The sequence below is a fragment of the Micromys minutus genome (genome assembly GCF_963924665.1).
Source record: "Micromys minutus genome assembly, chromosome: 27".
NCBI lineage: Eukaryota > Metazoa > Chordata > Mammalia > Rodentia > Muridae > Micromys > Micromys minutus.
The window spans coordinates 41,570,360-41,594,367 of record NC_137962.1 but is presented as its reverse complement, the minus strand read 5'-3'; the positions used below and the strand labels follow the sequence as shown (position 1 = coordinate 41,594,367).

The 24,008-nt window shown below is 48.8% G+C and overlaps 1 protein-coding gene across 4 annotated transcripts in view; it reads left to right on the top strand.

The window, feature by feature from the left end:
- The first annotated feature begins 406 nt into the window (after positions 1-406).
- The window catches only part of MROH1 (maestro heat like repeat family member 1), a 65,827-nt gene continuing 42,225 nt past the window's right edge, over positions 407-24,008 (top strand). For all 4 annotated transcript variants that reach the window (XM_080939540.1, XM_080939538.1, XM_080939539.1 and 1 more), the window contains exons 1-7: positions 407-456; positions 8,980-9,081; positions 10,424-10,502; positions 12,037-12,182; positions 19,601-19,732; positions 20,103-20,265; positions 20,444-20,542. In XM_080939540.1, coding sequence (XP_080795666.1) covers positions 10,481-10,502; positions 12,037-12,182; positions 19,601-19,732; positions 20,103-20,265; positions 20,444-20,542 — 562 coding nt within the window. In that variant the 5' untranslated portion in view covers positions 407-456; positions 8,980-9,081; positions 10,424-10,480. The remainder of the gene's footprint in view (positions 457-8,979; positions 9,082-10,423; positions 10,503-12,036; positions 12,183-19,600; positions 19,733-20,102; positions 20,266-20,443; positions 20,543-24,008) is intronic.

The following is a 24,008-nucleotide window of genomic DNA, read 5'->3' as shown; positions in this document are numbered from 1 at the left end:
GCCTCGAATTCATAGGGGTCCATCTGCCTCATCCTCTTCAGTGGGTTAAAAGCGTCCGCCACCGCTCCCGCCTAGCGGAGTTTTCTGCAGTTGGAAGCCGAACCCGAATACGCTCTCGAGAACTGCGCTTGCGCAGACGACGTCTGGCGCAGTAGCAGTACTCACATTTGTCTTGTGAAATGGTCACCGGACCGCTGGGGTACCCGGCCAAGCACAGGAAGGAGTCGGCGTACCTAGGCTGTGTAGGGAGTGGAGCGTGGGGGCGGAGTTAACGTGAAGGACAGAATTTTGACCAATGAGTGTGGAGATCGCGTGGAGGCGGGGCCAAATTGCCGCGCGCCAGGCCGCAGTTGGCCAGAGGGCTGCGGGGATGGGCTTGGAGCGCTGCTCCGCCCACTCAGGGACGCTTGGGGCTTAGAGGGCGGCGCCCAGGCTGTAGCAGCGGTGGCTCCTCAGGTAAACGGCTTGTTAAGGCTCATCTTTGGTGGCGGGGCGGGGGACTCGGCACCCTTTGGGGAACTTGGACAGGAGAGCCTAGGGGCCTTCCCATCTGCCAGCAGCAACAGAAGCTGTGTCAAAGGGCGCCTCCCCAAGGTCAGCGGGCCGGTGCCAGGAGATCTCAGGTGTGCCCAGCGGGCCCGGCTTCACGTATTACACCTGGAAGAGATCTCGGAGCTTGCGATTCAATTCCGACTTGTGAGACATCGGCGCGTGGTCCCCGGACCTTGTCCCTGCTGTCTGGTGGGTCGCGTGGTTCATGTCCTAGTCCCTTCCGGGAACTCGGTGACTCCAGACCCTGGTCCTCTGCTGGTTAAGGGCTACGTGTTCAGGTCTTTGAGCTCCACAACTGGGCCATTGGCGTTTCTTTTTCTTAAAACTGAGCCTTAATTCAGAGACTTGCAAAGCCAGTGCGCGCCGTAGCCCCTAGTCTTTCTGTGCTCTCTTTGCCGATTAAAGGAGGTGGTGTAGAGCAGGAAAGTGATTTGTCCAGAGTCACGAGGACTGCTGGCCCCAGGGAGAAGGCCATAAAACTCGGAGTATAGAATTCAAGCAAGGTGAGAACTAGGTGAGGTTGAGCCGGGGCTGGCACTCCAGGTTTGGGGTTCCGATTCTCCAGCCAAGTCAGTGTAGTTCTGCAGGAGTACTCTTCTCTACCTTGTACAGAGCTCAGGCAGGGTAGGTAATGGATGGAGTCGTAAATTCAAGAGCAGTGAGTAAGCATAAGGACCTGTGGGGATAGAGGACAGAGGACTGCATCTGGAGACCTGGGGCTGTGAGCTGATGGTGGTGTTGAGACAGAGGCCAACTTTGAGGGGCTAGTCTTGGTTGGAGGCAGGAAACACTTTGGAAAGGGATGGTAGTAGAAAAGAAGACGAAATGGAGGAACAGCCTGCGACCTAGTTAATTAAATGGTGAAAAATTCAGGAAATAGATTGGGGAGGGCAGCGGTAAAGGTGAAGGGTTAAATCTTAGGTGCTCTGTTGGTCTTGATTGGCCATGATCATCTAGATGGAGAGCCCCATCAGACACAGGGTTGATGGGGCATGAGAGCTGAGATCCTACGCAAATCACTGGTTGTGGGATTTCCTTGGAGCATGTGTTTATGATTTGGTTGGCTGTGCAGTCTCGGCACCTGCGAACTCAGGTGATGCTTCTGCCAGCAGGCCTTAGGCTGAGATGTGTGTCTCGGATGAAAAATGTCTTTCTGGTCTCTAACGTCAAAGTCGGATGGCTGAGAACTAGCCACTTTTGTTAACTTGAAACAGGCAACTATCTTACTCAAACCTATGCCTTGTCATAGCTCCCTCCCTCAGAGCTGACTGTTGAGGGACACCAGAGGCCAGAGGTGGGGCCTGTAGGACCTGTGCTTGCCCCAGTTCACAGTCATCTGTGTGAAGGGTAGTAGATGTTTGTGCTTAATTTTCTTTGCTAGGGTTGACAGAGGCCCAGGTGAGAAGCAGACGGGTGTGTTGAGCAACTCCAGGCCTCCTGATGGCTTTTCATTGAGCTGAGTTGTCTTGAGTCAAAAGACATCCTTGCCAGTGACAGGGAACACAGCAGCTTGATTCACTTTGGGAAACTACATATTAGTAAATAATAGATATTAATATTTAAAAAGAATATAAAGTGATGAGTGTCTTTAATCCATCACTTGGGAGGCAGAGGCGGGTCCGGGTATAGGCAGTCACAGAATCCCTTACCTGGGAGGAACTGAGCCAGAGAAGGGTCAACTTCTAGAATACCCAGCAAGAACCTGAGATAATGTCCCAGAGTCAGGAGTCACCACTGCTCAGCATTCACTAAGAATATGACTTCTCAAATAAGCCATGTGGAACTGGGCTTACCCCTGAAGCAAGGGGGACCCTGCAGGTCAGGGAAGAAAGCACCATCTGTAGGATATTCAGCAGCCAAGTGCTTCCAAGAGCTACAGAGACCCTTCTGTGTGCGTATGTGAGTATATGCATGTATGCAGAGACCCTTCTGTGTGTGTGTATATGCATGTATGCTGTATATGTGCAGGATCTGTGGGAAGAGGGCATAGCATTCGCTAGAACTGGAGTTACAAGTGGTTATGAACTGTCCTGGGGGTTCTGGGAACTGGACTTGGGTCTTCTCCAAGATCATTTAGGGCTGTGGACAGCTGAGCCATCTTTCCAGCCTTAATCACTGTCTTCTAAAATGGCTATTCTAGTCTTGTTGTTGTTGCTGTTAGTTTCGGTTCGATGCCACAGACTAAGCACCCTGTGCACACGAGGCAGGTATTCTATCATTGGTCTACTCGTCTCCCCCTGATTATTGCCATTCTAAAAGGTTGGAGGGGTGGCTCATTGTACTTCTGCCCCACCCCAAATCAGAAGACCATTAGTTAATTAATTTGGCTCTTCAAGACAGGGTTTCTTGTGTAGCTTTGGATGTCCAGAGTGGCCTCGAACTCACAGAGATCCACCTGCCCCTGTCTCCCAAGTGCTGGGATGGAAGGTGTGTGCAGCGGCCACCACCACACTGTAACTTTTAACTCTGTAAAGGACCTACTTTGAAGTAAGAGAAGTCATGAGTCCTTTCTGATTCAGGTCCTACTTTGGTCTTGAATAATTTTTGTTCTTTGTTTTTTTAAGATTTATTTTATTCTCGTTTTTGTGTGTATTTGTGTGTGTCTGTGTGCATGTACACATTTTAGGTGTTCTGCGAAAGGCTCAAGATCCTCTAGAGCTGGAGCTACATAAGGAGGGGGTGCTGGGAACTGAACTCGGGCCTTCAGGAAGAACAGCAAGCGCTCCTAACCACTGAGCACTTCCTGCTTCCCACTCCTTCCTTTTGTCCTTTCCTCCTGTTTTTGTTTGCTTTGGTTTCCTTTATTTGCTGTTAGGATTGCTAACTTTTTCTGGTGCTGAGAATCAAACCCAGGGTCTTGCGCATACCAGACAGCAGTGTCATTTACCATTCACTTTACCATAAAGCTGTCCCCTTAGACCTGTGCCTTTGTGTAGACCATCTCCTAAAACAGGTTGCCCTCAAGCTTGTTGTGTAGCTGAAAGTGATCTTGAACTCTTGAACCTCACTTCTACCTCCCATGTACTGAGATTACTGTTCTGTGTCACCAGGCTTGGCCTGCTGTATACTGTATAGACTTTGATACAGTTCATTCAGAGAAAATCCACCTTTTGGTATAGTTTTCTTTTTTCTAAATTTTGTTTTGTTTTGTTTTTAAAGATTTATTTATTTATTTTATGTGAATACACTGTTGCTGTCTTCAGACACACAAGAAGAGGGCATCGGATCCTGTTATAGATGGTTGTGAGTCACCATATGGTTGCAGGGATTTGAACTCAGGACCTTTGGAAGAACAGTCAGTGCTCTTAACCGCTGAGCCATCTCTCCAGCCCTTGGTATAGTTTTCAAATTGTAATCAGCTGCTATTGAATGTTGATCTTTCTGTAAACTGTGGACCATTTCCTCCAGTATACTCCAATATGAGTATTACACATTAAGAAAAGTTGAAGCTTACCAGAGGATTTCTGACCTATTCCTTCAGGAACAGTTAAAATGTTTAAATTTATTTTATCCTTCATGTACAAATGTCCACAGTATATATGTACCATGTGGGTGCCTGGTGCCTGTGGAGTTTCAGAAAGGGCATCAGATCCCTGGGAGTTGGAGCAGATGGTTGTGAGCCACCATGTGGATGCTGAGGATCTGACCCCAGTCCTCTGAAGAGCACGTGCCCTTCACTGCTGAGCCATTTTAAATTGGTGTGTACACTAAGATACAAATCACAGCCTTGACCCTGCTCACTGGGGAAGGCACACGGAGCATTCATACTTAGTGCTGACCTAATTCGTCCTCTGTGAGCAAAGGGCGGTGGGAACATTTCCTGAGTGGAAATGTCAGGATGGTACTGTTTGGACACACTGGAACTTGGCTCGGAACCAAAGCCACCAGCCTAATGCCCAGGACATGAGGTGGGCTCAGGTAACATTAGGAAGTGAATATAATAGAAATACATATACAGATCTCTTAGAGAAGTCTCAGTATTTGGGGCAGTATATTTTAGTAGCGATTAATAGTTTTAGTGTGTCCCCAAGCACATATTTTGTCACATATCCCTAAAGATGTCACATAGTTTTGTTAGGCTCTCCAACAAACGGTCTAACTATTTCAACTGTTGTTAGTTTATAGAGTGACACTGTGTGATGTCTCTATACTCTGTGACCTCTGTGAGCAATCAATTCAACTTCTACCTGTAGGTTATGTAGGATTCTTTTAAAGAAAATGTATCCCCTACCAACACAATTTTTAATTTTGCTACTTTTTTTGTTATTTTTGTTTTGTTTTCAGGCAGGGTCTCACTGTGTAGCCCCAGCTGGCCCAGAACTCCCACTGTAGACCAGGTTGACCATCTCAAGCTCACAGAGATCTACCTGCCTCTGCTTCCCATAGTGCACAGCCACACCCAGCTACTTCTTAATCTAAATGTCTTGTGCTGTTTCTTTCCTTGCCTTTAACTATGCCAACCTGACTTTTCAACATGCCCTTGGACAGAGGTGGTGTAGTCTGAACTCATTTTTTCTCACCTTTCAGTGAAGTTGATGTTTCCGATAGGCCCTTCCTTCCCTGCCCCCTTCTTCCTCCTTTCTCCTCTTCCTTGACCACAGGGCTTTATCAGTAGTGTTAGCCACCTGGCTAGTTAGAAATTCACTGTTACATCCATTACTTTTCCATCACTGTGATAACACATCGTGACTAAGGCAACGTATAGAAGAGAGGGTTCATCTGGACCTGTGGTTCCAGAGACTTAGAGTTAATGATGGAGCTGAGGCCACTGTGGCAGGAGTGCTGAAGGCTCACATCTTGAACTGGAAGCAAGAAGCACAGAGAGCTAGCTGGGATAGGCTTGGCTGCCATGGCACTGGTTTTGTTCTACTGTGCACTGCTGTCATTTCCTTTTGGCTTCGTCTTGCTGTTCCTTTTCCAGTGACTCTAGGTAGTGGCGTCTGTCATGCTTCTTGACCGTTTTGTAACATTTGAACTCTCCATGTTGTGTTGTGTTATGCTGTGTGAGGATCAACAGCTCTAGGTCCTGGGCCTCGAACGAGTGTTGGTTCTGAGGGACCAGATATTCACGCTGCTTAAGGAGATTGTGGATTAGACTTCCCATCCTTCTTGCCTTTGAGCAGCATCTGTAATCACAGTATCTCCTGTCACTCCAGCTTGGATGCAGACATGTTGGCTAATGAAGTCCAGCTCTCAGCTTAGCTCCTGCTATTGAAGCCTTTTGGTGTTGCAAGCCTGCAGCTCTGTCTCTAGCTGGTCTGTCTGTAGCGCGTTGATGACCTTCTGGATAGACTGGTGGTAGTACAGGCCTGTGTCTAGGCTCTCAGTGGCAGGGCTGATCTCCTAATGAGGTGACGCGGCTAGACTGGTCCATCACATCAGACGTGCTGGTAAGAAGAGGAAAGGAGGCTGGAGAGATGGCTCAGTGGTTAAGAGCACTGACTACTCTTCTAGAGGTCCTGAGTTCAGTTCCCAGCAACCACATGGTGGCTTTCAACCATCTGTAATGGGATCTGATGCCCTCTTCTGGTGTGTCTGAGGACAGAAACAGTGTACTCACAATAAAAATTTTTAAAAAATCTTTAAAAAGAAGAGAGGAGGAAGAAGAGGAGGAAAGTGCTCTGGGGGGCACACAGGGAGGCCTGAGGGCTGTTTTCTTCTTCCAAAGAAATCTCCTTGCTCCTTTTTTTGAGAACAATCTTACATCATCTAGACTAGCCTTATATTTGCTGTGTAGCTAAGGATGACCTTCAACTCCTGATTCTCCTCCTTTATTTCCCAAGTGCTAGGATTATCTTTTTTTTTTAAGACAGGGTTTCATAGACCAGACTGGCTTGAGACTCAATGTATGGCCTGGGTTGGTTCCAAGCTCTTGGTCTCTGACTCTAACTCCTGCTCAGCTGGGATTGCAAGTGCTCCACCCCACCTGGTTTATGCACTGTTCAGGGTCAGACCCACGGCTTTGAGCATGTTCAAGCTTTGCTCAACATTTTACTGTTTTTAAAATTTTTATGAGTAACACTGTCGCTGTCTTCAGAAGCAGCAGAAGAGCAATCGGATCCCAGTACAGATGGCTGTGAGCCGCCCTGACAGGCTACTTGGACACAATTTGAAAGCTTTTCATCTGCTCAGGTGAGACCTGGGCAGCACATCAGCTAGGACTAACTTATTTATTACTATCAGTATGCGAGTGTGTGTGATGCTTGTGTGTGAAACAGGCAAGTGACTGCCTCGTGCGTGTGGAGGTCAGAGGACAGTTTGGGGGAGTAGACTCTCTTCTTCCAGCACAGGTTCTGGGTCATCTGGCTTGCATAGTAAGTGCCTTTATCTTTTGAATCGTCGTGGAAGCCCAGAACTAACTTATTACCAGAGCAAAACTCCTGGGAGAAGTCTACCTTGTGTCTATGAGTTATGACATTTGTCATTCCATCCTTGAACAGACGCTGTTCCTGTCTTGCATATGCTTCAGATGCCTCTGTTTGCCCTTTTGGGTGGGTGGCTCCTTCCGTGGACTTGGGTAGTTTCTTGTACATATAGTACTTGGTAGTTTCTTGTACATATAGCACTTGGATTAGGTTTGTTTTCTTTCTTTCTAAAAATATCTTATACACACACACACACACACACACACACACACACACACACAGGTACAGGTATAGATGTAGATATATGGTGTCTGTGTGTAGGTATATGCCCATAAGTGCTTGAGGAGGCTGTAGGTGTCAGATGACCCTGGATGAAATTACAAGCAATTATGACCTGCCTACTGTGGGAAACAAACTCAGGCCTTCTGCAAGATCAGTTTGAACTCTAAATTGCTGAGGCATCTCTCCTGCCTAGTTTTCTAAGGCTGCAGTAACAGAGTTATTGTGATAAAGTCCTTTGGGTCATAAGTCTAGAAATAGGGGCGTATACTCCACTAAAGGCTGTGGAGATGGTCCCTTTCCTGTTCTTAAGTTGTTGGCAGAATGGGCACTTTGCATCTATAGGACCAATGTTCCCGCGTGCTAGTTTTTTTTTTTTTTTTTTTTTTTTTTTTTTTTTGTCATCTTGGTACCAGTTAGAGTGATCTGGGATGAGATAACTTCAATTGAGAAAATGCCCCTACCGGGCTGGGCTGTGGGCAAGGGTATGGGCCCAGCACCACCTCTGGGCAAGTGATCTGGGGAAGCAGCTGAGCAAATCGGTAAGTAGCGTTTCTCTAGGGCTTCTACCTCAGTTCCTGTCCTGGGTTCCCACCTTGTATTTCTGTCCTGACTGTGATCAGGATGTCTAAGCCAAACAAACCCTTTCCTCTCCAAGTGATTTTGGTCAGTATTTCATTATAGTAATGGAAAGCAAAGTAACACACCCATTTTCTTCTGACTAAGCTGAGGCTATTGCAAGACTGCCTCGGACTCGCCAGCTCCCAAATGACACAGAGACTTATTATAGCATTAATAATAAGTTGAGGCATTATAGCAAGGTTACTTCCCAGCTAGCTCTAACTTATTAGCCCATTTCTTTTAGCCCAGGTCTCCCTGGCTTGTTACCTCTCTCTCGCTCCCAACCTCCTCCTCCTCATGCTGCACAAATCTTCCAGCGCCTGAGACTTCCCACAGAGCTCATCTCTGCTCAGAAGTCCCGCCTTTCCTCTCCTGCCTCAGCCATTGGCAGCCATGTCTTTATTAAACCAGTCAGAAGGTGAGGCTGGTGATGATCCGTAAACAGTACTCAACTCTCTGCCAGTACAGAAATCAGCAAAGACAACCTTTACACCATGCACAAAAAGGTTCCCCAACAGGAGAACATTCCTTGTCTTGGAACCTCCTTCCTCCATTATCAGAGCTAGCGGTGGTGGACTAAGCCTTTCTCAAGGTTTGCATTTCTTGTGTTTGCATTTCTTCTTGTGTCTTCCTGGTTGTTGTTTTGTTTTTCTGACCCTGCTGGGAAACATTTTCTGTGTTTAAAGACACATATGACCAGGTTTCTTTCTGACAGATTGAGGTAATTCTCACCACCTCTAGGTCTGTTACCCCCCCCCCCCCCCCGAGGCAGTTGGCTGACCTAGAACTCTCTGTGTAGATCAGGCTGGCCTCTGGCCTCGAACTCACACCATCTGCCCCTGCCTCCTGAATGCTAGGATTAAAGACGTGCACCACAACCAACACAGAGTTTTACGTTTTATCCAGGTCTTTGGTTGTTTTGATCAGGAGGGTAAATTGGCTCCTCTTCTCTGACGCCTGTACCTTGTAGGCTTAGTGCAGACCTGGGAGGTCAGAGCTTGAGGGTCACATCGGTTAAACCCTGTGTATCTCACACTGCCCGATAGTTGATGCCATCTCAGCCATCTTGTGTCTTGGGACCATTTGCTTTCTCTTTGCTGGGGCACAGATGGAGCATGTGTGTTTATTGTGTGTGTTTATTTCCTGTCTATGTTCTTTTCAGGTGCTCTCCTGGGAGACGGTGGTGACGCTGTGCTAATGCTGCCTTTCTCAAGGCAGTGCCCTCTGCCTGCCTTCCATCCTCTCTGCCATCTGGGAGTTTCTGGTGGGTTGGTTTTATCCTGTTTTTAAATCTCAGCTTTCTAAGTTATATTTTATTTGCGTTTATGTATATGCACATATGTGTATTTTATTTTAACTTATGTGCACTTGTGTGCAAATGCCTGTGAGGATTGGAAGAAGGGTATTTGATTCCCTGGAGCTGGAGTTCCAGGCAGCAGTGAGCTACCTAAGGTGTGCTTGGTACCAAATGCTAGTGCTCTGGAAGAGCAGCAGGCTCTTACTCCTGGACCATCTTTCCAGCCTCTCGGTCCTTTTTGTCTTTTTAATATTTTTTATTTTATTCTTTGTGTATATGGGCACTGGGGACTAAACCTGGGTTCTCTGTAGTGAGTGCTCTTAAGCACTGTATCATCTCTCCGGTCTCTTGTTATTTTATTCTTATTTATGTATATGTGGCTGTGATTTGGCCACATACGTGTTACACACACACACGCACGCGCACACACACACACACACACACAATACCTGTCTTCAGACACACCAGAACAGGGCATCAGACCACATTGGTTGTGAGCCACCATGTGGTTGCTGGGAATTGAACTCAGGACCTCTGGAAGAGCAGTCAGTGCTCTTAGCATTGAACCATCTCTCCAGCCCCTGGAGCTTCGGTTTACAGGAAGCTATAAACTAGGTTTGGAGAACAGAACTTGGTCCTCTGCAAAAGCAGCAAGGACTCTAAACTGCTGAGGTAACTAGCTCCCTGTGTCATTTTTAAACATTATTTTTAGCATTATTCTCCCTCTCCTCTCTCTCTCTCTCTCTCTCTCTCTCTCTCTGTGTGTGTGTGTGTGTGTGTGTGTGTGTGTGTGTATGTAGACAAAGTATCTTTCTTGGCTGTTTTGGAATTCACTCTGTAGACCAGGCTGGCCTCAGACTCAGGAAGATCTACCTGCCCCTGCCTCTGAGGTGCTGGGATTAAAGGCATGAACATGAGACCACACAGTGAGGGGGAACAGGGCTTGGTTATTTGAGGGACTTTACTCTTTGTGACCACACTGTGAGCTGTAGTACCCACTTCTCACCTTAGGGCGAGAGGAAGTCGCTGTAGCTGAGAGAGTGGCCATGCTTGCCAGGACTGTGCCTTAACACACCATGTGCCACCGCTCCACTGATGGGGGCTGGCAGCTTGGTTGTGTAGGAGAGCTGGAGGGCTCCTGGGAGTCATGGAACTTCCTTCATTTCCTGAGTGAATTGGCCAGCTGTGTTAGAGATCCTCCCTAGGACAAATTAATCTAAATTGTGTGTTTTGTACATAAGCAGCAGCTCTTCCTGAGCTTAGGAATGGGGAAGATGATGAATAAAATCCTGTGTTCCCATTATTCTAGGTCGGGGAGGAAGCTACCCATGCTTACACGGGACAGGTGGAAGCCAAGACCTCAGAAATGACCAGGCCGTACATCAAGAGTGAGTGCATTTGAGAGGAGCCTCCTGCCCCCCTGCCCTCCTGCCCCCCTGCCCTCCTGCCCCCCTGCCCCCCTGCCCCCCTGCTCTCCTGCCCACTTGTCCTCCTACCCACCTGCCCCCCTGCCCACCTGCCCCCCTGCTCTCCTGCCCACCTGCCCACCTGCCCCCCTGCCCCCCTACCCCCCTGCCCTCCTGCCCACCTGCCCCCCTGCTCTCCTACCCACCTGTCCTCCTGCCCCCCTGCCCTCCTGCCCACCTGCTCTCATTGCAGTGGAGTCCCGTTGCCTTCCCAGCAAAGGCAGGAAGTTGGAGGTGTTAGAGTGAGAGAATGTGGTGTCTAGATTCTTGTTGACCCTGGAGGTCAGGTTCTCTGTGTTCATGGTGGCTTGAGAGTGTGCCTGCTCCCATTAGCTTGCAGTGGAGAGAGTGGCTGAGACGGTTTATCAGGTCAGACTTGGCCTTAGATGCAATCAGATCTTATTAATTGGATCAACCTATTTATTCAGCTGTTGAAACTTGGAAATGGAGAACTGTTTTAAAAAGTCCTTCTTACTCAGGAGGAGGGTCTCTAGTCTAAGGGGAGACAGATTCTGCTCTGGTGGCTGTCTGTTCTCATGTTACTGCAAGTGCTTCCAGATAACCTCCCGATATCCAGGTATAGCAGTGTCTGTTAGGCCTGGTGTCTGTGGAGCAGAGGCCCAGTCTCATCTTGTCTCTGCTTTGCCTGTCTTGCCTTTATGACTCATTTGTTGGCTGCTTGATATATAGTGGGCTTCAATAGGCAGAGTCCAATGGGACAGACCCTTGGGCTCCACTGACTGTTTATTACCATTGTCTGCACCCTTCTACCCAGTGCCACCCTCCTATGTGTAGGACTTGAGTATGTTCTGTGTCCCAGGACCTCAAATTTTTAAGATTTTATTTATTTAATGTACATGAATGCTCTATCTGCATGTACACCTTCATGCCAGAAGGGGGCGTTAGATCCCATTACAGATGGTTGTTAGTCATCATGTGGTTGCTAGAAAATTGAACTCTAGACCTCTGGGAGAGCAGTCAGTCCTCTTAGCCGCAGAGCTATCTCTCCAGCCCTTAAGGAACTTTCTTGAAGTATCTTGAAGGATCCGCAGGTCGTTTGTGGAGTACTGTGGGTTTGTGGGTAACTTGAATAAGGTGGTGGCCTTGCAGCAGTCCAGGCCTTAGGATAGGTGGAGTAGCTTTGAGGCCTCCTCCAGGCCCATAGCTTCTCTGTGATAACCAGAGTCTGAGCCTGTGTCATTCGGCCCACTGGATGTCCCTGACCCCACAGCGTGAGAAGCACAGTAGGGTACAGTCAGGGAATGTGATGAGAGAGAACAGCTTCAGGTCAGCAGTGCCCATTAGGCAAGTGGACATGCCTACTGGCCTGGAGATGTTGGGCTTGGATGTGCCATCTCCTGTGTGCTAAGTGTGTGAGCCCAGAAGTTGGTGGCAGTCACAGGGAAGGCAGCTATGGTGTGCTTGGACCTGAACACACTGGACTTTGTCACTGCAGAGTTGTCCTTCACCCTGCTGGACTCCATCACTGACAAGGACCCTATGGTACAGGAGCAGGTCTGCAGTGCACTATGTTCCCTTGGAGAGGCACAGCCAGACGAGACACTCCATGCCTGTGAGGAATACCTACGGCAGCATGACAAGGTACCTCTTCCCTTGGTGATGGTGAGGTCACCAAGGAACATCCTCATCTGTAGGCTGGGTGATGAGCCAGACTGTCAGCAGAAAGTGCCCTGTAGATTGTCTTTAAGGCAGTGTGTAAGGATGATGCTAACTGGGTCTCTACCATATGAGGAATGGTTGTGCCCTATGAACTGGCAGTCCCACTAAGAGGGTACTGTCTGTCACTTCAGTGGACAGCATTCATGAGCAGAAGCTGTTGGCTCTTTCACACATTGAATGGAGATAATGTGGCTCCCTTGCCTGAGGGAGTAGTGTCTAGGGGAGCCTGGTAAGGGCTCTTGAGAGTCCAGATCCTCCCTTGGCCTGGGAAGCTGCTCCAGGTTTGCAGGCTGCCAGCCCACACTCCATCCCCTTCCAGAGAGCTGCCCCAGAACATCCAGTCTGCGGGAAGGAATGGCTCATATGACAGAATAAGAAGCTTAACATTCTGTTTGATGTTGTAAGATGTCAAGTTGTTAGCTCCAGACTGCTTTTAACTCATGAGCTTTCTCTTGTTTTGTTTTGAAAAACAGAGTCTAACTCCATTGTGCATGTGGTCCATGACCTTGTGACCTTTGCTCCTTAACCTTCAGAGTGGCGGGGTTATAGCTGTGTGCCACTATTCCTGGCTCTTTGTTTATTATTGTAGAGTATATGTCGGGGTCACACGTGCATACAGAGGCCATTGAACAGATTTATGGAGTTGGTTCTCTTTCCTTTTTGTTTTGTTTGGTTTGGTTTGGTTTTGAGGCAGGGTTTTGCTGTGTAACAGCCTTGGCTGTTCCGGAACTCTCTTTGTAGACCAGACTGGCCTTGGGTCACAGAGATCCACCAGCCACTGCCTCCCAAGTGCTGGGATTAAAGTCGTGCACTATTCCCAACTCACTTTCTATTTTTCCAAAAGGTTTATTTTATTTTTGTTTACGCGTTTTTTTTCTGTGTGTCAGAGGATACCCATGGAGTCCGGGAGGGATGTTGAGTCATCTAGAGCTGAGTGTTAGAAGCAGTTGTGACCCACGTGTCGTGAGTCCTGGAGATTGAATTCGGGTTGTCAGGCTTGTACAACAAGCATGTTTTTGCTGAGCCATCTCTTCAGCCCCATGGACATGGTTGAACTCACAGAGGTCCACCTGCCTCTGCCTCCCATGGGCTGGGAGGCTGCCACACCCAGCAGTCTAAAAGCTTCTTGAATGGTCAAGGCCACAGGTACAAGCTGCCGTTCTCTGGGGTTTCTTCTCTCACACGCCAGCTATCTCACAGGGAAACAGCTCAGTTCCATGAACATACCCACTAATTCTGCTGTGCCAGCCTTCTCTGCTGTCAGGAGGCTGGGTAGAACTCTGATTGCTCCGTGGTCTAAGAGCTGCCTTGTTTGGCATGGTTTGAGTGTCCTCTGCAGCTCCTCTTTGGGTTTCAACTATACCTGGCGTTTCATTCTCTAAGAGACAAGCATACCATACTGCACTGCCTCGGGCCCTTCTCTGTGTGACTAAAGTTTCAGAGTTTGGTTGTCAGGCAAGAGAGAAAGGCTGTCGGTGTGCTGAAGGGTAACTAACGTGGCTGCTGTGTTCCTCCTTTCCTGTATTATGAATTTTATCTCTTTTCTGCCTTTCATACTTACTGTTTTTCACTGAGTTTAAGAACCCAAAGGTAAAAACCTGCTACTTCATGGCATGGCTACAGTGGCTCTCTGTTGAATTGGGAGCTCTCGTGCCGATGCTATGGGATGAGACCTATTCCTGCCTATCACACTAGCTCCTGCATGCTATTCTAAGAGGCCTGTTCCAGGAGCAGTTCTGTGCTGTGTTTCTTTGTCACAGTATCTATGTACACATCTCCCCTGTGTGGCATTTCCCTGTGCAGCATGCATTCCCCCCCCAACTTGACTAAAATCCTGTGGCTCTGCTGTGGTCATTATGTTGAGCAACACAGATCCACAGGAAAACTATGGTGCCCGAAGTTAGCTCAGCTCTCAGCCAGTCAGATTCAGTGTTTCGAGCTGTAAGATGTAGAACTTCGGCAGAGGGTCAGCAGCCATGAGAAGGGGCACAGAGGGTGCCATCTTGCCTGGCTGTAGCATGCGCCTTTTCAGAGCCCGCTGAGTCCAAACTGGGCATCAGAGGAAAGTTCTGCCAGTGGCTATTTTGTGATACACATGGGACCTTATGGTTAACCGCAGTCTGGTTGGTTGTTTTCTTCTTTTTCTTTTTTCTTTTCTGCTTCTCTTCCTCCTTTTCCTTAATAGCATTTCATACATAGCCTTGAACTTAGATGATTCAGACTTCTGGTCCTGTTTTCTTCTTCCAAGTACTGGAATCATCGGCATATGCTACTAGACCTACTATGTGTAGGTTTGGGGATAGCACCTGGCACTTGAATATGCCAGTCAGGTGCTTACCTGTGTTACTGTATTAACTGTCACACTCCAGGACCCAGTGCAGGGGGCACCAGGCTATGGCTCTATTGCTTTCTGGTGCTGGGCCTCATCGTTTTAGACATGTCTGGTGTCTTGCATCAGGATGGCTTCCTGAAGTAGTTAGGCTACAGAGGCAGAGAGGAGAGGAAAAGTAGTGAAGTTATTGTTTTCACATAGTAGTTGAAGTTTTTTCTTTTTGCTCTCCTTGCCGCCATTTTCAGCTTACACCACTTCCTGTCTGGTATCCAGTCTCTGGATTTTCGTCCTGATATAGGGGATTCTGCTTGTCAGTATCTGGGTACTCCACACCATGTGTAGGACAGGCACAATCATATCCCAGAGTGCAGACTAGCTGCAACAGCGGCTGTGTGAGCACAGCTAGAAATGAAATTGAATAAAGACATTAGGGGCCCAACATCAAAACATGGATTAGTGTTTGATTCTGTAGTAACTGTAGTAACTGGAGTAGAAACATCACTGTGGTCCCTACTTAGCTCATCAGACAGCAAGAAACACACACCCAATCTCTTTATCAGCCTCTCCTACTGGCCTATCTCTGGGTGACCAAATGCAAGCAAGCAGCTCTGTGGAGAGACAGCTGGTTCTCTTCTGATTCCCGTTTTGACACCATTTACTGTGAGGTCCTGTTAGACTCAGCCCCAAGATAACCTAGCTCCAGGTGCGAGCCTCAAACCTCTGGTCACGGCCTGTGTGTTCACTCCATCGGAGTGAACAAATCGGAGTTCCCCAGACTACCTCCCTGGAGTCTGTTTGTTACTAGAGTGACGCATGCAAGTCAGTAAACACGTAGCTCATGTTTACGCACTCACCATCAAGGCTGGGACAGAGGATATGGAGACACAGAGGGTAAGGCCTGTGGGAAGGATGCTGACTTCTGTCTTTCCTGGGTGTGCCACCTTCTGGAGCCACCACATGCTTCACTGCCTGAAAGCACTGCACAGCCTGTCCTTGTGGGACCTCACGGACCCTTCACTGAGTGGACGTGTTTGGTACATCATTGGTTATTACTTATCACCGTCACCCTCAGTTCTGTCCTCCCCAGAGGCAGGGGAGGCTGGGAAGTCCCCACTGTCGAACTCTTTCTTCCTCGGTCTTTTTTGTGACCAGGTTCATCTGGAAGCTGTGTAGAGGCTTCAGCTGTCAATCATATTACGAGCTTGCAAAAGGACACATGGTTGGATCTTAAGACTTTTAGGAATGCGGGCCATGAGATCAGACAAAAACCAAATATGTATTTGTTTGTGTGTATATCCCCTTCAACAAGGGAGTGAAATTGGAATATGTTTATGTATCTTTTTTAATGTCTGAGTACTCTGTCTGTATATACATCTGCCTGCCAGAAGAGGGCTTCAGACCCCTTTATAGATGCGTGCTAGGACTTGGACTCAGGACCTTCGGAAAAACAGCCAGTGTTCTTAACCACGGAGCCATCTCACCAGACCCTTGGAATATGTTTTAAAAGCCTTTGGAGTTCTTGGTTTAAAGAGTGTGCTGATGCGACTGTTTAGGGGGTGACAAGGTGATCCTTTTGTGATGGTTGTTGTTTTGAGACAAAGTCTCATTGCCTAGCTCTGGCTGTCCTGGAACTCACTGTGTGGAACAAGCGGGTCTCAAACTCGGAGACCTGCCTGCCTCTGTCTGCCATTCTGGGATTAAAGGCGGGCACTACCACACCCACCTGGATGGAGCTGTGAGTCACACTGTGAAAGTCACACCTATAGCTCTGTAGTCACTAGGTCATCAGTTCAGCTCCACTGCAGAGTCATTCAGATCAGGGACAAGTAGAGGATGTTCCTTGGTGATCTCTAACATGTGAGAACCGTTAGACCAAATCTGGTGACATACCAGCCTCTGCCCTCCCCTTCAGCTGGTAGGGAGAAGAACCTGCCTTCTCTGGAAGGCCAAGACTTCACACAGTCTCTCTGTCAGTTCTGTGCTTAACCCTCTCAAGAGCAATAAAAGGGCTGGAGAGATGGCTCAGTGGTTAAGAGCACCAACTGCCCTTCCAGAGGTCCTGAGTTCAGTTCCCAGCAACCACACGGTGGCTCACAACCATCTGTAATGAGATCTGATGCCCTCTCCTGGTGTGTCTGAAGACAGCAACAGTGTACTCACATACATACAATAAAAATAAGAAAAAAGAAGATACTTTAAGAGTAATAAAAGGTGTTCTGGTTTTTGATATTTTGTTGTTTTTAATGAGCAAACGGGAACGAGCCCACCAGACATTTTCATTTTATCCAGAAATGAGACATTTTGTCCTGTACTTCCAGAGCTGTGACTGCCTGCTTTCTCATGAGAAGAAACCTTTGAAGAGACCCACTGAGGGGCATAACTCAGAAAGGCATGGGTTGCCCACAGTGGGTACCATCACAGGACAGAGTTCAAACCAAATTCCAAAGAAATCATGCATTTTTTTAGACTTTTAAAAATATTTTTTTTGGATTTTATATACATTGGTGTTTTGCATGTATAATCTGTGGGAGTTATTGGATCCCCTGGAAGTGGAGTCGCAGACACTTGTAAACTGACATGTAGGTGCTGAGAATTGAACCTGGGTCCTCTGGAAGAACAGGCAGTGCTCTTAATTACCGAACCATCTTTCCAGCCCTAAATTTACATTTTTTTAAAGTTAAATTTCTTAAAAATGTTTTTAAAATTTGCTTCTTAATCTTTTTATAATCTTTTAAATCTTTATGTATGGGTGTTTTGTCCGCTTAAGTGGGGGTTTGGGACCTCTTAGAACTGTAGTTACAGACAGTTGTGAGTTTCCATGTCGGTGCTGGGAATTGAACTCTGGTCCTCTTGAAGAGCAGCCAGTGCTCTTAACCTCCAAACCAACCTCCTGCTTCTCTTTATTTATACGGAGGTATGTATGCGCCTGCCTGTCCATGTGTTGCATGTGCATGCAAGACCCGTAGAGGCCAGAAGAGGGCATCAGTCCTACTGGAGCTAGGTTCCATGTGTTCATGAGCCACCTGATGTGGGAACTGGGAACTGGACCCCGGGCCTGGACAAGAGCAGCAAGTGCTCCTAACTGCCTAGCCATCTCTTAATGTAGATTCCTCTGATATTTTCTGTAGAGTCCAGGGTCACAGCCACTGGGGCTGCCCTGCCTGTTCACTGTGCTGAGCAGGAAGTGGCCCCTACAGCATGGCCTGCCTACAGCGTGGCCTGCAGATGTGCTGCTGGTGGGAAGAGTGCCTCAGGGGGTCAGCAGAGGAAAGCATTCTCCTTAGAAGGCAGGTAGGGTCTTCCCCAAAGTACCTTCATGAAGGTGAGAGGAATTAGAAGCCTGGCAAGACTAGTTAATGGTTTTTGAAATGTGCCTCTAAGACCAAGAGCCTGGAGGAAGCTGGAAAGCGTTTCCTCCAGATGTCAGCAGGGCTGTGCTCCTAGCTAGCTCCTAATAATTTTGATTAAATAAAAGCATACCAGCTCATATTAATTTTCTGTTTTCCAAAGAAAGCATCAGCAACCCCTCCCCCTCCCCTTGGCATGGAGAGACTCTTGCAGGAACACCATGTTCCTGGAAAGAGAAATGTGAACCCAGCCAGCTGAAGTGGCTGTCTTCCTCTGTGACTGATCAAGAACCACCATCTCAGAATGCACCACCCCCCTTGTGGGGCCAGCACACAAGGATGCAGAGACCTTATCCAGGAAAAACAAAACAGGATGAAGCTCTTTCTTTAAACTCACAGGTTCCTTGGCTCTGGAGCTCTTTCTGATCTATACTGGTTACTTCCTGGAATGAATGTCTCATTCACCATGGGCTCAGGAATGTGGAGTGATTGTAGCTTATGCAGCAGGTACCAGCAGCCAGCAAGCATGTCTCATCTGCTTCTGGGCTAGGGGACTTGGATATCATCTGTGACCTCCTCCTCCTCCTTCCTCCTCCTCCTCCTCTTCTTCTTCCTCTTCTTTTCCCTTTTCTTCCTCTTCCTTCTCTTCTTCTTCCTCTTCCTCCCTTTCCTCCTCCTCCTTCTCTTCTTCTTCTTTAAATTATTTTCCCTCTATTTATGTCTTTTATTTCATATGGATAGGTGTTTTGCCTTCATGTTTATCTATGTACCTTATGTATATAGTGCCCAAGGAGACTAGAAAGGGTGCTGGATCCCCTGGAGCTGAAGTTATAGACAGTTATGAGCTATCATGTGGGTTCTGGGAACCCTTGTCTTCTGGAAGAGCAGTCAATGCCCTTAACTGCTGAACTAGCCATCTCTCTAGCTCCATGTACCTACATATAGTTTCTTAACTGAATTGTATTGTCTTACATAGGCCCCAGCTGGCATGCATGTCTGCCTGCCCCTCCCCTGCTGTGGTAGAGAGCTGTAGGTGAGATAGTTCATGGTGTCAGTGAAGAGGTGGCCTCAGTGCCTGTGGGCAGCTGGAAGCCTTCATTAGCACCTTCTCCATAACCCTTTATATGGGCACAGACAGCCTTCCAGGACAGGTGACCAGCTCTTGAGTCTAGGGTGACTTAAGAACTGCCAAGATGAGGATAACGGAAGGACTGGTCAAGGGTTTGCCCGGGACCCTGGGTCAGTAGTGCCCAGGCTGTGAACAGAGAAGGACCATAGCTGAAGGAGGGCGTGGTGGTCAGGTTGACTTTAGGCACATTTATAGCCCTAGGAGGGGCCCAGCTGCCCACAAAGATGATTCAAGAAGGGGATCTTGTCCTTGTGCCTTGGAGGCCACGTGTGGAGGGAAGCAGTGCTCTCTAGGAGATGCTGCTGGCAATACTCAATACCACCAGCCCATCTGCTTGCAGCTTGCTCCACACAGAAGACTGCTCTTGGCCTTCTAGAGACACACAGGAGCTTCCGCAGGCTGGAGGCCCGGCCAGCGCGCTCTCTTTGAGAGCATGGTCTCCCACAGTGCAGCCTTGGTAGAGACAAATGCACAGAGTACCTGGCTACTCATCCCCCCTCTCAGGACATCCCCTGGGGTCTTCTCTCCTCAGCTGTCTCATCCATACCGTACGAGGATCCTGAGGGCCATGGAGACAGTACTGAGCAGTCACATCCACGACCTGGACAAGGACACAGCCTGTGCTGTCATCCTCCTGGCTTCCAACGAGATGACTAGGACCAAGGTGAGGGCCTCTTGTAGGCTGCTGAGGACAGCTCCATCTCACAGTATCTGGAACAGGGCTGGCTGGAGTTGGACTGGCAGAGACCACTTGATTCTTTGTATCCCCTGAAGCAAAGAACCAAGCACCTGAACCCTTAGGATGAGGGTAGGGGACCATGTTCAGGCCTCTTTGTTTCCAGGGCCTCCCTGTCACACTGCGGCTTCTCCCTCAGGTGTCAGGGCCCCTAGGGAAGGAAGGTGACCTGCAGGCTATGCCATGTCGTCTCTGAGTGTTGGAACACAGCAGCTTTTCCCTGTCCAGCCACCCCTGAGGGCTGAGTATCTCCTGAGAGGTTCAGGGAGAGATCAACCTGGTGATTCTTTGGGTACAGGAGCTGGACTGTGACTGGCAGCAGGCTGCAAGCAGCGTCCTGGTGGCTGTGGGGAAGCGATTCACCAACCAGGTGATGGAGGAGGTGCTCAGCAGGTTCCAGCCTGGAATGCTACCACACTCCTCAGTGCTGCACACACTTGCCAACCTTTCAGTGTTCAATGGTAAGTGCCATTGTGATTCTGGTCCCTCGATGGCCCTGAGTAGTTCTGGGGGGCCTCTGAGAATGTCCCGGGATTCTGGTCTCATATCTCAAGCTGCGGGTCCCTTCCAAGTCCTGAGGAGAGGGTAAGCAGGAAGTGGGCTGGCCCTGCAGCCCCTGTGACAGCCTCTCTCTTACAGCATTTGACATGGTTCCCTTCCTGCCATCCATCCTGAGTACCATGATTCCCATGCTGGGCATGGCCAAGCAGGATGCGCTGAAGGTGGTGTTCTGCTGCGGTAAGACAGTGGGCACAGCCCATCTCCTTCACCTTCTGAACTAGGGCCCCTGTTGGGAGGCTGTGTACAAATGTGTCTGTGGTAGATGCCATCGAGGTGGATGTGGCCGTCCTCAGTTGGCTGAGATGAGGCCTGCGCTCATGCATACAGCCTCTGCCCCTTACTGTCTCTCTCTGATGGACCAGGGACTCGCCCCTCTAACCCCTGCAGGGTTTTTGCAGAGGTCTCGATAGTCTTGGGGAGTGGAAAAAATGTTTCTCAGAGCATTGCTTCTACTTTTATGCTACATGTTCCCAGCTAGCAGAGTGACTATTCACCTGGTGTCTCAGACCCATGGTGGTGAAGGACCATGTGTCCACTGTCTTCCCACCATTCTCCTGTGGCCTGTGTCTGCAGCCTCTTGTGGGCTCACAGGGAACTGTGGGAATTCTGTGGCCTAAACATGGTGCCTCGTGGGAAGTGAGGCTGTCGGTGGGGGGGGGGGGGGGGCTTCTGCTGGAAGGTGTAACAGCATCACCGTGGCAACAGTGGAGATCTGAGACCATGGGTGGGGGTACTCCTAGGGCTATTCCAGCTTGCACCGCTCACACTGGGCAGTCTTTGTTTCTATTGGAGGATACAGTAGTCCTGTAACCAGAACATCCTCAGGCTGCTGGGCTCTCTGTTCTGGGCATCTGAGGCCTGGGTGGCTGAGGTTGGCTGCACTGCCGGAGCAGAAAGCGGTGAGCAGTGCTCTAACGAGGCCATTCACAGAGGAGCTGATGGACAGGGTGCAGACAGGTGGGGTTGCAGCCAGCCTGGCCTGCGGCCCGAAATGGCAAGAAGCAAAGTCCCACCTCTGAGGAAAGTCAAGCACCTGAAGGATGTGGCACTAAGGTAGCTCGAGCTGAGACATGGGGGAAGAAGGCAAGGTGAGTGACCAGTGATGTCAGTCTCCAAAGCTGTGTGGCGACACCAGTGTAAGAGGCTCTGACTACAGTGACAGCGGAGCTGCACTAGAGACAGTGGTTGTGAGGGCCAGCTCTGAGGGCCAGGCCACAGGTACAAAAGGAGGACACTCTGCTGTGGGAAAACCTGTGGTACTTACTCAGAAGACCCAGCTGGTGGCTGCTTCCTGGGAAAAGGACATTGGCATCAGGAGAGAGGACTTCCTTCATCCTGAGTATATGCAACTGGTTAAAAATCAAAATCTAACAAGTTGTGAGGGTTTTACATCTGGAAATATGATTACCTGTTATTTGGGAAAACATTCTTGCCTCTGAAGACCACACTGACTAATATCCTTTGGCTCTGAAGGAAGAACCTTGGGGCTGAGAGGAGCTGAGGAGTCAGATGTCTCCTGCTACCTCCAGGTCCCCTTGGACTCAACGTCAGCAGCCAAGAGTGAAGAGTGGTGGGAGGCCTTTGTCTACCTGAACCGAACCCCCCAAGGCCCGTCTTTAGGAAAAGGGGGGCTAAGCAGTGAGCATTTCTTCAGGGGTCCTGATGCGAGGGTGGTTTTCTCTCATCATTTCTTCTCAAGTTCTGTCTCAAGAGTTTGTAGATGTGCTTTATCCCTGCATCAGTGATGGTTCAAGCTTATTTCTCTTATTGGACTAGGTGGGAGGCCGTGGCTGAAGCTCTGCCGCACAGGGGGATGAGTCAGCTGTGTCCTCTAGACACCATCCTAGGGTCAGCCAAGACTGTCCCGGGCACTGGCTGTGGGCGCCACTGGCTGTGGGGCGGAAGTCTCAACATGAGCCTGGAACATTTGTATGTCCACTTAGCATAGAGCAAGCTCAAAATAGAAAAGATTTAGACCAATTCATTGCAGGATATGAGATAACCGAATGAAAGGATAAAAGAAGGAACAAGGCAGAAGGAAAAAAAGCAAGTTCTATGAGGGGGAAAAAGGCTGAATAAAAATATAGGAAATTAAAATTTCAAGCCAGGGCATGGGGTGGGGGTGCCATGCATTTAGATCCTAGCACTCAGATGGTAGAAACAGGCGGATCTCTGAGTTCAAGGCCAGCCAGGTCTACAGAGCAAGAACAGTCTGGGAATCCTGTCTCAAAAAACAAACACCACCACCCCCCCAAGAAAGAAAGAAAGGAAGGAAGGAAGAAGGAAAGGAAGAAAGAAACAAAGCTAAATTTTCAACTGAAGAGAAGTGGGCTGTGTTGATATACAGGAGAATGGGCACAGAAGGGCCTTTGAGATTCAGATCATGAGAGGGGATAGGGTGGAGCAGGTAGCAGACATGGCTGCCAGCCATCTCTCCCCATGAAGCACGACAATCCTCATACCAGAAACTACAGCAGATCCAAAATGCTCCATGCCAACATGTCATCCCAAAATAATGGGTGCTGTAAAGTACGACCAGAAAAGCGTGAGCGTCTAGAGCCACATGTCCTTCCTGTGACTCTGAGCCTACCCTTCAGGGAATAGCATGTGTGGTAAACCCAGGCTCACATTTGAGAGTCAGAACTCTAAGGGCTAAGAGGGAAAGGGAAACTCATAAAGCTACGGAGTGTTCCCAGGCCCATGAGGGGCACACACCTGCTACAAAGTAGCCACACCACACTGTTGGTCATGGGTGCACTGTAGTGAGGAGAGGAGGTAGGCTGAGAATCCGGTGGACAAGCCCTGTGTGCATTATGGCTCCCTACAGGAAGGCAGCAGGGGCCTCCTACTGTTTTGTCCCTGACATGGGCTGAGCTATGTAAGAACAGAATCAGTTTCCAGGCTCTTTTTAATAATCTGAGAATACGCATTTACAAGATACCCCATTTACTACTCTACCTAAGCACCATCATTCCTGTGGTTTTGGATTGTGTAAAGGTAGCTTTGATAGGATGTGAGCCCTTGATAGACTGACTGGTTCCAGAAGGTGGGGAAGCACAGCCCACCCCTGCTCCTGTATTCTCTCAAACACAGATCTACATCTGTGTCTTGGGCTCTAATCCCAGCCATATCTTTGGACCTCTCATAGGAATGCCCGCAGTGACTCAGATCCTCTGATCTACCCTGCTGTGTCCCCATTCAGACCCTAGGGCATAGCCAAGGAAGGCCTGAGTAATAGTCCTAGCATCCTATGCCCATCCATCTTTCCTGTTTCTTCTGCCCTCACACTGGGCCCGACAGACCTTGTGGTGTGTGTAACAAGAGCCTGGAGGGGGCACGGTGCTTCCTTCTTTTTTGTCTTGGGTAGACATGGGGGCAGGGTTATTTCAGGGACATTGGATCAGGGTGTTTGTGGTTTGGCACCTCCTAGAGGCTCAGAGTGAGAATATACTTCTCCCCACTTCCCTCTTGTGATGTGTTGTGGCTTCCCACAGCCTCACCTACCATGGCTGTCCTGTCTCTTCTATTTTGAAGGGTTAGGACACTCTCCTATATGAGGCCTTGTCATGACAGACTGTAGTCATCCTGTTTTCACAGAAGGCCGTATTCTGAGGTTTCAGGGAAGATACAGATTGGGGGGCGG